Raw genomic sequence first — 13,756 nt, 5'->3', positions numbered from 1 at the left:
TTGATTAGGAGAGTGAGGGAAATATACTTCGCTGTCAATCGGCTAATTTTCTAGGTTGGTAGGTGAGAAAAGGTGCTAGCCACCCCTGAGAGAAAGTTGCTAACGGAAGATGCCGAACGTGAGAAAACTAACTTTCTCGTATCTTCCCCTAGTAGACATACCCGATATAACACTCGAAATATGAGATGCTTGTTTTTGCTCTGAAAGACCTTAACCATCAAAATGCCAAGATTTATGGTGAGTCCTTCAGGATATTGAGGGTACTCAGCAAGGATATGTAGGCATTGCTGTGCAATCTTGTCCTCGGTGTACGGCCTGATCTCTAACGTGTATTAAGACGTGGTTGATGTTACACTTCCGTCGCTGTGATGTTGCGAAATCCTCTCACTACCCTGTTCACTATCGTCCCATGCAAACATACGGTACCAGACGCTCGAAATGGCCACCGAAGGCCCAATGGCTGTCGAAGATGAGAACCAAACATTTCATCTAATATTCCAGTTTCAGGCTCAACCTAACCCCAGCCTCAGACAGAACCCCGCTGAAGGCGTCCCGTTATCTGCCCTGCAACAAGAACCTCAGGGCTTCGGTCTTCTCAAGGGACACCTCCAATCCCAATCCTATAATGAAGACAACCACACAGGCTACTGTCGCTTCCGGGTGACAGATAGTCCGTCCCCATATCAAGCATCAGACCAGCACCAACGTGTCGTTTGCGTAACACGTCAGTGTCGATTCCGGGCGCGATTTGTTGTCCAAAACACAACGTCGTACATGAGGTTCCAGAAAACTGGTTCTAAGGCCCACCCCTGTGGTACCTCACGATCTCTTCATCTCTCCGCCCTCTTGTCCTTCAGCTCGGCGACTTCGAGTCTGATATCGACTTTCCAAACATTCGTATACGCACGCTCAGTGATAAATTATTGTAAGGCTAAACAGCGGCAAGCTATTCGCCATATTATCATTATGAAAAAACGTTGCCACGAAGAGATTACCTCTTCGCATGGATATAACGTAGAAAAATACTGATTGTAGATTTACATTACTTCCAGTTCAAGGTGTTGGTCTTTCTTATAAACGCAAGATTGACACGTATAGAAAATTGAATATATTCCAACATGACATACATTGAACTTCTTATATATACCAATCTTGCGATTATTTATATTTCTTACTGTATTACATTATTACGAATTACTTACTAATTCCCCTTAATTTTAACGCATGCATTATGAATGCTTTGTATTAATTTCTAGAACATACATTAATCCCTTAAAAATGGGGTGAGAAGTCGTTCGAACAATATACGAACTGTGTGCACATACATACTTATCATTTATCAACAGCAGATAATGCAATAATAACGACGTGTAAATTTGACAAAAGTAAATTTGGATGAAATTTTATAAAAGGCACATTCAATCCTCCGCCGATTCCCCGCCTCTTGATTAAAGTTGACTCAGCCGACCTCGATCAGATATTCTTCTTGTTTATCCTGTGTACCTTGTCTCCTAAGTGCGGCAAAACTCTTCTTAAATGGTTATTTTTTCTCCCGCTGCGTGGCCTTAATACGTATGGGCATACTGCCCGTCACGACGCATAGGGCCGCGTGTGACACTTTATCTTAGCTATTTTCTTGATAGCACAGCGCAGATGCCCGTATTGGTGCAGCGTAAAACACTACCGACTCCCATACCCACACTACCCATAGTACAGCTTCCTAATGCAGCCGGTGGGTCCGTCTACGTTCGGCAACAGGTTTCTAATGGCGCTAACGAAAGCCTCTGCCTTGCCGCACACCTGCTCGGAATGAGGAGAATACGTCCTAGCGTTGTCCAATGAAACACCAAAATATTTCACTGTACTTTTGGTTTGTTTTTCCGTTCAATTAATTCTGCATTACTAGTTTTCGGGACGTGCTTCCCCGTCAACAGTATAATTCCTGTCTTATCTGGTGCCAGATGAAGGCCCGTGTCCACGCTCCATTCTGTGATGACCTTCGTGCCTTCCCAAACCCTATCGTCGATGTCTTGCAGCTTTCCGATCGTAATAACACGGGCCAAGTCATCGAAAGCTACGGCGTATAAGTCCTTTACTTGGTCCAGGCCATTGTAAACGTTATTACGCAGGAGTGGGCCCACGCCGTCTGATTTTTCTTCCCACGATTCTTAAGTAAGAAAAAAAAGCAGCAGTAACTCGCGGAGCCATCTACAACAGCAGTAGTGCTATTACCACCTGCTCTTCACCTCACTTGTATTTGGTATTCTTAATTGTTCCGATTAAGTGAAGTTATTTTACTGCTTTCGTTTTCCATCAATGCTTCATAATGCTGCTACGATTACTTCTTTTTACATGGATATGTTAACAGGTTGTTGTACATTTACGTTTCTCGTTACATATCGTATCGTGTTATAACGTCAATTACACTTTTTGTGTATAGATCTAGCACTGTCTCTCCTTCATTTCGAAATACTTATCTATGCAGTGCGAATTTTCATATTCTTGCACGTGGAATGGTGTTCTTCGCTATAGGGATTTGTAAGATCCCCTTTAGAAATTCAAGCTTTCAATCGAGCTCCCCTGATGAATTAAATCATCAGTCGACCCACTCGCCGCTTGTGCCATCTCCCTTACAGCTGTTTTCATTACGTTTCTCGTGACTTCTCACTAACCTCGGAATTGTCTTTCTTCTTGTTGAACGACGCTGTTGCATTCCTTTCACTCAGTCATCAGTTGTCGAATGATTGTGTTGAATATCTGAGCAGTAGCTTGTTGCTAGGTATCTCATGTGATACCGATGAACATCGACAGACTATGCTCTAAGTCTTAACGGCAATTTTATGGTTAAAAACTGCGAGGTCCGGTTGAGTCGATAAGACATATACAAGTGTATGGCGATTGCAGACAAGAACTTCTGAAAAAAGGAAGATTAAAGTAATAATGAAAATGGAAGTAGAGAGTTCTCTGACTATGATTATCTTGTCCCTTAGTCTACAGTTGTTTTGTTTCCTTATTCTTACTTTTGTATTTCTACTTTATGCAAAAGTATTGTAGCGTAATAAATGTTACAACGCTCGTTTCAGCTTTCGTTATAGCACTCGCCGGAACACTCTTTTCGATCCTTTTCTTTTTTTGCGTGGACGGTACCTTTGTGGAGGATTAGTCTGTTTCTAATGGAGTGAAATAACGAAAGCGAATTATTGCGGTCGCAATCCGTTATAATATATTTTCAAATAAATAATTAATTACAGACGAATTGTGAGTCCGCTGGTATAAATTTTAAGTCACGGAATAAATAACCGGTAAACACTCGGGGAAACTTCGTAGATCACTGCGATGCTTGTTTATGCGTCAAAACGCTTCAACTCTGTTCGATGAACTCTGTCGCTCATGATTGCGTCTGTTTATTTATACTGGTATGGGGACAGCCGGAAAATTTGAACTCGACTGCGTTTGACGGTTGTATGTAGCGGCGACATTGTTCTGCTCGGAGTGCATTACTCCTTACAATACTTGTGACCTAACGGTCTTGATACTCCGAAGTAAAACAACGGGATTTGAATTCGCGTGCTGCTACACTTTCATAGGTACCTCGCGCCCTCGGGAGTGAGAGCACGGTATAATGTCGGATTCATACCGGCTAAAACCTGCACGATGACCACCCGAAGCGCATCAGGAGCCACCCTGGAACCGTGAAAACATACTCACGAGGCTTCCCCCCCCCCCCGCCTCGCACTAATGACAATCCCCTCTCTTCGATGGCACGAAGTGCAACAAAACGCCCAGTTTGGCAGGATAACCTCGACGACCCTATCTTATCGGGGCTTACCCACCAACTTTCTGGCAGGTTCTGTCGCGCCTAGATGATTCGATTCAGCTCGAACGGGGGAGACCCCGCCAACTCCACCGATGAAGTCGCTGCGATGTTGCGAAATCTTCTCACTACCCGGATCACTATCGTCCCATGCAATTTCCCGCACAGCAGGAGACTGCGCCGGTTAGTCTTTTAGTCCACCACTCAAATCGGAGCCCCGTAAAGGAACTTCGACCGCACCACCCCGGCGTACAACCGGCGCTCCCAGCATCCGGGTTCGCCAATCCGAGGCAGCAAACATCCTAAGGCATTCGCCGTGTTCTCGACATACGGTACCAGACGCTCGAAGTGGCCACCGAAGGCCCAATGGCTGTCGAGGATGAGAACCAGACATTTCATCTATAATTCCAGTCTCAGGCTCAACCTAACCCCAGCCTCAGACAGTACCCCGCTGAAGGCGTCCCGTCATCTGCCCTCAGGGCTTCGGTCTTCTCAAGGGACACCTCCAATCCCAATCCCATAATGAAGACAACCATACAGGCTACCGCCGCTTCCGGGTGACAAATAGTCCGTCCCCATATCAAGCATCAGACCAGCACCAACGTGTCGTTTGCGTAACACATCAGTGCCGATTCCGGGCGCGAATTGTTGTCCGAAACACCGCATCGTATGTTAGATTCCAGAGAACTGGTTCTAAGGCCGACCCCTGTGGTACCTCACGATCTCTTCATCTCTCCGCCCTCTTGTCCTTCAGCTCGGCGACTTCGAGTCTGGTATCGACTTTCCAAACATTCGTATACGCACGCTCAGTGATAAATTATTGTAAGGCTAAATAGCGGCAAGCTATTCGCCATATTATCATTATGAAAATGCGTTGCCACTAACAGATTACCTCTTCGCATGGATATAACGTAGAAATATACTGATTGTTGATTTACATTACTTCCAATTCAAGATGTTGGTCTTTCTTATAAACGCAAGACTGACACGTATAGAAAATTGAATATATTCCAACATGGCATACATTGAACTTCTTATATATACCAATCTTGCGATTATTTATATTTCTTACTGTATTACATTATTACGAATTACTTACTAATTCCCCTTAATTTTAACGCATGCATTATGAATGCTTTGTATTAATTTCTAGAACATACATTAATCGCTTAAAAATGGGGTGAGAAGTCGTTCGAGCAATATACGAACTGTGTGCACATGCATATTTATCGTACTTTGACATATCATTCTCCACCTGTCGCATCATTGTCACTTCAAAAGAATTCAGTCGTCTATTAATTTCTCTTTCAAAATCAGAATTAGACATGTTAGTCAATATCAAGATCTTTTTACTAATCACAGATAACAATCTTTCCGAAACCAAATTAAAAACTGGACAAAACACAACATTCAAACTTTTCACATAATAAGCAATCGTCTGTATACTGGCATACTTCAATGCTACACTTATCTCCAAAGTAGGTTTCATTTTTGATTTAATCATATAGTTGTACTGATTAAAAGAACGCAAATGCAAAGGTACATCACTCACGGCATTCTTACGGACAGCTGGAGGTTGTTCGGCCAGCCACGCATTTACAATTTGAGCATTTAACTCTATCGGGTTCTCCTTAAAACTATCGAACATGGCACGATTCTCCTCCGATATAGCCGAAATCACAAAATTCTTAACCATTATTTCACCTAACCCCCTAGGTGACAACATTTTATTAACCAATTCCGGAGCGTTCAGATTCCTCTTTATCGCTCCCAATAGTGATTCAGATTGCGACGGTAGACGATCAGATGGTATCGTCGTACGCAATACCGGTCACATGTACATTTATCATTTATCAACAGCAAATAATGCAATAATAACGACGTGTAAATTTGACAAAAGTAAATTTGGATGAAATTTTATAAAAGGCACATTCAATCCTCTACCGATTCCCCGCCTCTTGATTAAAGTTGACCCGGCCGACTTCGATCAGAGATTGTTCTTGTTTACCATGTGTACCTTGTCTCCTGAGTGCGGCAAAACTTTTCTTAAATGGTTATTTTTTCTCCCGCAGCCTGGCCTTAATAGGTATGAGCATACTGCCCGTCACAACGCATAGGACCGCGTGTGACACTTTATCTTAGCTATTTTCTTGATAGCACAGCGCAGATGCCCGTATTGGTGCAGCGTAAAACACTACCGACTCCCATACTCCACAGTACAGCTTCCTAATGGAGCTGGTGGGTCCGTTTACGTTCGGCAACAGGTTTCTAATGGCGCTAACGAACGCCTCTGCCTTGCCGCACACCTGCTCGGAATGAGGAGAATACGTCCTAGCGTTGTCCAATGAAACACCAAAATATTTCACTGTACTTTTGGTTTGTTTTTCCGTTCAATTAATTCTGCATTACTAGTTTTCGGGACGTGCTTCCCCGTCAACAGTATAATTTCAGTCTTATCTGGTGCCAGATGAAGGCCCGTGTCCACGCTCCATTCTGTGATGACCTTCGTGCCTCCCAAACCCTATCGTCGATGTCTTGCAGCTTTCCGATCGTAATAACTCGGGCCAAGTCATCGAAAGCTACGGCGTCCAAGTCCTTTACATGGTCCAGGCCGTTGTAAACGTTATTTCGCAGGAGTGGGCACATGTAGTCCGATTTTTCTTTCCACGATTTTTATGTAAGAAGAAAAAGCAGCAGTAACTCGCGGAGCCATCTACAACAGCAGTAGTGCTATTACCACCTGCTCTTCACCTCACTTGTATTTGGTATTCTTAATTGTTCCGATTAAGTGAAGTTATTTTACTGTTTTCGTTTTCCATCAATGCTTCATAATGCTGCTACGATTACTTCTTTTTACATGGATATGTTAACAGGTTGTTGTACATTTACGTTTCTCGTTACATATCGTATCGTGTTATAACGTCAACTACACTTTTTGTGTATAGATCTAGCACTGTCTCTCCTTCATTTCGAAATACTTGTCTATGCAGTGCGAATTTTCATATTCTTGCACGTGGAATGGTGTTCTTCGCTATAGGGATTTGTAAGATCCCCTTTAGAAATTCGAGCTTTCAATCGAGCTCCCCTGATGAATTAAATCATCAGTCGACCCACTCGCCGCTTGTGCCATCTCCCTTATAGCTGTTTTCATTACGTTCCTCGTGACTTCTCACTAACCTCGGAATTGTCTTTCTTCTTGTTGAACGACGCTGTTGCATTCCTTTCACTCAGTCATCAGTTGTCGAATGATTGTGTTGAATATCTGAGTAGTAGCTTGTTGCCAGGTATCTCATGTGATACCGGTGAACATCGACAGACTATGCTCTAAGTCTTAACGGCAATTTTATGGTTAAAAACTGCGAGGTCCGGTTGAGTCGATAAGACATATACAAGTGTATGGCGATTGCAGACAAGAACTTCTGAAAAAAGGAAGATTAAAGTAATAATGAAAATGGAAGTAGAGAGTTCTCTGACTATGATTATCTTGTCCCTTAGTCTACAGTTGTTTTGTTTCCTTATTCTTACTTTTGTATTTCTACTTTATGCAAAAGTATTGTAGCGTAATGAATGTTACAACGCTCGTTTCAGCTTTCGTTATAGCACTCGCCGGAACACTCTTTTCGATCCTTTTCTTTTTTTGCGTGGACGGTACCTTTGTGGAGGATTAGTCTGTTTCTAATGGAGTGAAATAACGAAAGCGAATTATTGCGGTCGCAATCCGTTATAATATATTTTCAAATAAATAATTAATTACAGACGAATTGTGAGTCCGTTGGTATAAATTTTAAATCACGGAATAAATAACCGGTAAACACTCGGGGAAACTTCGTAGATCACTGCGATGCTTGTTTATGCGTCAAAACGCTTCAACTCTGTTCGATGAACTCTGTCGCTCGTGATTGCGTCTGTTTATTTATACTGGTATGGGGACAGCCGGAAAATTTGAACTCGACTGCGTTTGACGGTTGTATGTAGCGGCGACATTGTTCTGCTCGGAGTGCATTACTCCTTACAATACTTGTGACCTAACGGTCTTGATACTCCGAAGTAAAACAACGGGATTTGAATTCGCGTGCTGCTACACTTTCATAGGTACCTCGCGCCCTCGGGAGTGAGAGCACGGTATAATGTCGGATTCATACCGGCTAAAACCTGCACGATGACCACCCGAAGCGCATCAGGAGCCACCCTGGAACCGTGAAAACATACTCACGAGGCTTCCACACACACCCCCCCCCCCGCCTCGCACTAATAACAATCCCCTCCCTTCGATGGCTCGAAGTGCAACTAAACGCCCAGTTTGGCAGGATAACCTCGACGACCCTAAGTCCGTACGCGGCCGCTGTCTTATCGGGGCTTACCCACCAACTTTTTGGCAGGTTCTGTCGCGTCTAGCTTCTAACGTTGGTACCTGCAGGGTCAACCGCACCCAACAGACTCACCTCACGGTCTCTTCATCTCTCCGCCCTAGTCGTTATATAGATGATACTCCAGTCCCGGAGATATGTCCGAACTAGGCCTTGCAGATAGGGAGGCACCCGGTAGAACTCCAGGGCCTCCTCTATCTTCCCCCAGGGACAGCTGTTGACGATGTCCAGTGACACAAATTTAGTTGATTTAGTTGTACATTACTATATTGTCATTACTACAGTATTACTGTAAATAAATCCATTCATTAACACGTTGAATGCCATGGGGGTCACCGGTGAGTGGCACTCAACTTGGCCGTGGCGGTCACTGGAGACCGACGCACCAAGATTAGTAGAAATACATAATCTAAACAAATCGATTATTATAATAATTCTAATTAATAATCGATATTAACGATTACCAGCGTTACTGCAATGGTGTAACAAAATTAATGTAGTATAAAACATATAAAGATAGCTTTATTTATACATGAAATATATATCTGTTATGTGCGTCCTCCTTCAGTGGCTGTTGAACATGGGAAAATCCGCTTTTACCTTAGTGAACAATATTCTCATTTTAATATACAATAATTTCGACTTGAAAGATGTATGATGGCAATTAAGGGCCTTGACAGTCAAGTAAAAAATGCCAAATCTTGTTGCGGTTCTTTTGGATTTGTGGAGGATTAGTCTATTTAAAGTATAATGAAATAACAGAATGGAGTTTGTCCGTCAATATATATATTTGTGATAAGTATTTCGTTATAGAGTATAACACAGTCCACAGGTACAAAATATAAATATGATTCAATGATATCTCAGAGAAACTTCGTATGTTCGCTTATGTCCGTAATCCTTTATTTCGTATGGTAAACTCTGTCTCTCGTGACTGTGTCTGTTTATTTATATTGGTCGGGGCGACAGCCGGAAAATTTGAACTCGGCTGCGTTTGACGGTTATATGTAGCGGCGACATTGTTTTGCTCGGAGTTCGTTACTTTCTACAATACTTGTGACCTAACGGTCTTGCTACTCCGAAACAAAACAACAACAAGATTTGAATTGTCCTGCTCGCGTTCCGCTACATTACCCCCCTTCCAGTGATAACGTTTAAGTTAAAAAATTTTTTTAAAAGTATTTACGAAGTTGCTCTGTTTTATTGCCGATACCGATAAGACACCTAATCGAGATCTGCCCGATACCAGTCTGGAAAACGGACTCTACGTCCATACCGCGTGACATACCCATTTCTTGTGCTTTCTTCAGCAGTTCGATCGCTGTTTGCGCTGTTTTCATCGTGCGCATTCACTTGCTTTGCCGGAATGAGTATGTCTCGAGGTTCGGTGATCTTCTCTTCCAGGTCGTCTGGGACTACGAACGCCGGTTTTAAACGGTCTATGGAAACCGTTACGTCACGATCGTTTATTTTAATCACGAAATCCTTCTCACCCCTTTTTACAACCTTAAACGGTCCGTCGAACTGGGGCTGTAAAGGATCTCCTATCGCGTCATGACGCAAGAAAAACTTTTTTTTTTTAGCCGGATGCGGCCTGACCTTTCCCATCTGTTCTTTAAGCCGGTTCGCATACTCCGTGTTGGCCTGCTGCTTGGTCGCAATAAAAAAATCGGCAATCACAAAACGCCACTTAAAATCTCGAAGTAGAGTCAGGTCGAGGGACAAGGTGATAGTCCCATAGGTCGCGATACGGGTTCCATTCGTCGCGAACAGCTCGTACTTGCTTTTGCTCACGTAACCTCGTATCTTGCTGCGCGGAAATACGCACGTGTCTGCACCGGTGTCTGTTAGATACGCAACACCGGTTCGCTGATCCCATATAAAAATGCGGCGGGTCTCCAAGTCGTCACCGTTCGCCGCGTTTACGGACGGCTGGACCCGTTTCCCTGATTCCACCGACACGGTGATCTGCATTTTCGCGCCCGTTCTCGGTATAGGTCATGATAGTAACAAAGGCCGTTTCGGGATCTCGACCGACGACGACGTCTTCCCGGAGATCGCGAACGTGTTCTCCGACGAATGCTAATATCAAGTGCATCAAATCTCGCTTGTAATAGCTTCAGCTGCTTTTCAATATTGTTCGTAAAACCAATCGCTTTACCCTCTCGCTGTCGGACTCGGCTACACTTCGTATCAACTCTTCTTTAATTTGGTCATATTGTCAGCCGACCGACAAATTCAGTCCAGCATCCTCTACACGCTCCAGGTATTCTGGTTCAAGGCACCCCAGCAGGAAGATAGTTTTATCTTCGTCTCGCTCGATACCTGCTGCCGCGGATTGGTTGCGCAGCCATAGCCGAAGAGTTTTACTTACTCATCTTTACCTCTATAACTACAGATCACGTCGGAGTCACCAATGTGGAGGATTGGTCTATTTAAAATATAATGGAATAACAGAATCGCGTTATTTCCGTCAATATATATATTTGTAATAAGTATTTCGTTATAGAGTATAACACAGTCCACAGGTACAAAATATAAATATGATTCAATGATATCTCAGAGAAACTTCGTATGTTCGCTTATGTCCGTAATCCTTTATTGCGTATGATAAACTCTCACTGTCGTGACTGCGTCTGTTTATTTATATTGGTCGGGGGGACAGCCGGAAAATTTGAACTCGGCTGCGTTTGACGGTTGTATGTAGCGGCGACATTATTTTGCTCGGAGTGCGTTACTTTCTACAATACTTTGACCTAACAGTCTTGCTACTCCGAAGCAAAACAACAAGATTTGAATTGTCCTGCTCGCATTCCGCTACAGATTATTACGGGTCTGAATAAGTATGATAAGTATGATAAGGGATGCATTATGGTATATGGTAGGTTTCGGGACGTAACAACATAGAACAATTGTTTGGCAACGCGAAGAAATAATATGAGATAATTGATAATCGCAATAAATAAGTGAATCGAGAGCTAAATTGCACTACAGCGCTATGGGGGCCACCGGTGGCCTCAGTCAGATAAATTCATTAATGATGATTATACATCATAACATATCTCTTGTAGATAATATTTCAGCATTATATGTATCGGATAATAAAATACTCATCGTGGCGCCACGGCCAAACTCTTGTAAAACTGGCGTGGCATTCATCGAGTTAAATAAATCAAATCACTATATGTAGTGTAGTATAAAACGCGTTTGCATGAAATACATCACATATCACAAATGAAAATTAAGGTTACATTATATTATATTATATCATATTATAATGAAATTATATTATATATTATTGCATTAAGATAAGCAAAATTTGAGTTATAAACAAAATCGTAAAGCTATTTTTAATTTAAAACATATTCATTTTAATTCAGGTGCTCCTGTAGGTTCTCTTCTGTGTGGATCTAAAGATTTTATCACTAGTGCAAGGAGAATCAGGAAAGTACTTGGTGGGGATATGAGACAAGTTGGTATTCTTGCTGCAGCTGGGCTTGTAGCTCTTGAAAATATCCCCAAATTAGTTGATGATCATAGAAGGGCTTACGCTTTTGCATCTGCGCTAAATGAAATCCAGTCATCTATATTTTCGATTGATTTGAGTACTGTACAGACAAATATTGTTTTCCTTAACATCGAATCTGATACCATTGACACAACGAAGTTCATTCATTGTTTGCTAGAATTTGATGATGCTGAGAACGAACACGTTGTCGTCAAGTGTTTGGGATTGACCGATTCACTTATCAGGTTTGTATTTTCTTTCGAAATTACAGACGATGATTTGATGTTAGCTATTAAAAAGGTTACATCCGTTATTAAAAAGTTAGATCCTAAATTCTAATTATTATAGTCAAGGGTGCCTAATTGTTATCTAAAATATATTTATTGGGATACGCATAATTCCTTTTTGTTATATTAAACCTTTTTCAATCAGCCTGCCCCTCTCCTCATGATAAATGATTTTCCAAATCGGCCAAATTTAATCTAAGAAAAACATCTAAAAGAATAAATCTGAGAACAAAAATTCCCTATTATTTGGCCTACACGCTTTAGAAGCAGATATTTCATTATATTCTGTTTTCCAAAGATTTCATCATTCGTTTTAAAGAATGTAAAACGCTCAGTTGGGAGATGTTTGCGCAGCCCGTGGCGTACTACCCGAAGGTCAAAAATTTAACACCAGATATGCTCATCGCCATGCTAACACATTTTGAAAATAATAGCTTTTGAGACGGAGACATTCTTTTGCAACAAAATACAATGGGTTACACCGTCTCTTTAACCGACTGGAGGATAGAAACGCAACAAACGAAAGTTTGCGAAGATGTTTGCCAGAAAGGCCCGTCTGCAAGGCGTGCGCGACCTAGCGGACCAATTTCTGGAACATCGTGTCGCCCAGCGGATTATATTGAGGCGGGCAGGATGTCTGGTGAACGTCGGCCCTTCCCCAAGAGAAACAGTAATCGTGAAGTTGCCGTTGGATCGCTAGCCGGCCGGAGAATTCTCGTGAGATGTGGGAATTCTACCTTCTGCCACCAACAATTTTTACGTTGCAATCTCGTTATGAGATCGTTAAGTATTGAAATACATTTTTTTATTTTATTTCATTTCTATTCAAATTTAAAGTACAAACGGTGCCAACGGAATTCAGCCGCTGCTGTGAACAATTATTTGTATTACAAACTAAGCTGCGATTTGATTTATCCTAAAGTTAAATTCTAAACTCCTCGTGGCTTTTATTCTCCATATTTTGAAGGGAGAAATTGACGTCTCCTTCCAGCACATCCTTCGAATATATCTTCCCAAAAATTCTGTCCTATTCGAAATCGACAGCCCTTCACAAACAGACGGTATACTGGATCGCCTGGTAAGTTCGTTTCGATTTACATTTCATGTTCGTTTTTTAAATGTGTTTCTTGAGTTATATAGGCGCCATTTTTCTGCACCTTTCTCCATATGAGTATAATTTGAATATTTCATCTTCACAGAATTTCCCATCATTCATTGACCAATTACTATCGTCTGTAATTTGTAAATGTCAACAGCGAAGCAAAGAAGAAATTATCGTCTATCCTCGTCGCTCTTATACGAGAAGCTATCGTTTATCAACGCTGTATAAATATATGAAACCGAATGTCCTCGCGTGAAAGAGCCAAGGTTTCCTTCAGAAAATTAGCGTACCTCAACGTGAATCAAAACTTATCAGATTTTAACCAGCTCCGCTTTAATTTCCTGTTTTAATTGTATCTCCGTTGGCAAACAAGGTGCGAACAAATTTCGTTGTGTATTTTCTTTCACGTATCCAAAAGTTGAAAAAATTGATTCACCATTCTGGCTGGTGAATAAATTGCTAAATATAAATATGAATGACGGGTACATTTTATAGAAATATGCGATGCCGCTGATTTTATCGCTAAACTGTCACTATCTGACATCACTCTGACAAGCTTCTGATATTGTTCAATGCAAATCACGATGTCAGGTGAATTCCATTTGCCGGACAAATAGCCAATCATCGGCCGATAAGATCGACATTGAGTGTTCTTGGGCAATGCCATCAAAAATCGAG

General features: G+C 42.0%; 1 protein-coding gene across 2 annotated transcripts in view; it reads left to right on the top strand.

The window, feature by feature from the left end:
• Window positions 1–12,087, top strand: part of LOC138188797 (L-allo-threonine aldolase) — a 56,757-nt gene extending 44,670 nt beyond the window's left edge. For both annotated transcript variants that reach the window (XM_069130860.1, XM_069130861.1), the window contains one exon: window positions 11,562–12,087. In XM_069130860.1, the coding sequence (XP_068986961.1) occupies window positions 11,562–12,028 (467 nt within the window). In that variant the 3' untranslated portion in view covers window positions 12,029–12,087. The remainder of the gene's footprint in view (window positions 1–11,561) is intronic.
• The last annotated feature ends 1,669 nt before the right edge of the window (window positions 12,088–13,756 follow it).

The sequence above is a fragment of the Bombus flavifrons genome, chromosome 17, assembly GCF_040668555.2.
Source record: "Bombus flavifrons isolate JBK064 chromosome 17, iyBomFlav1_principal, whole genome shotgun sequence".
In the NCBI taxonomy this organism is placed as follows: domain Eukaryota; kingdom Metazoa; phylum Arthropoda; class Insecta; order Hymenoptera; family Apidae; genus Bombus; species Bombus flavifrons.
The sequence above is the reverse complement of the archived record's forward strand: the minus strand, read 5'-3'. Positions and strand labels throughout refer to the sequence as shown.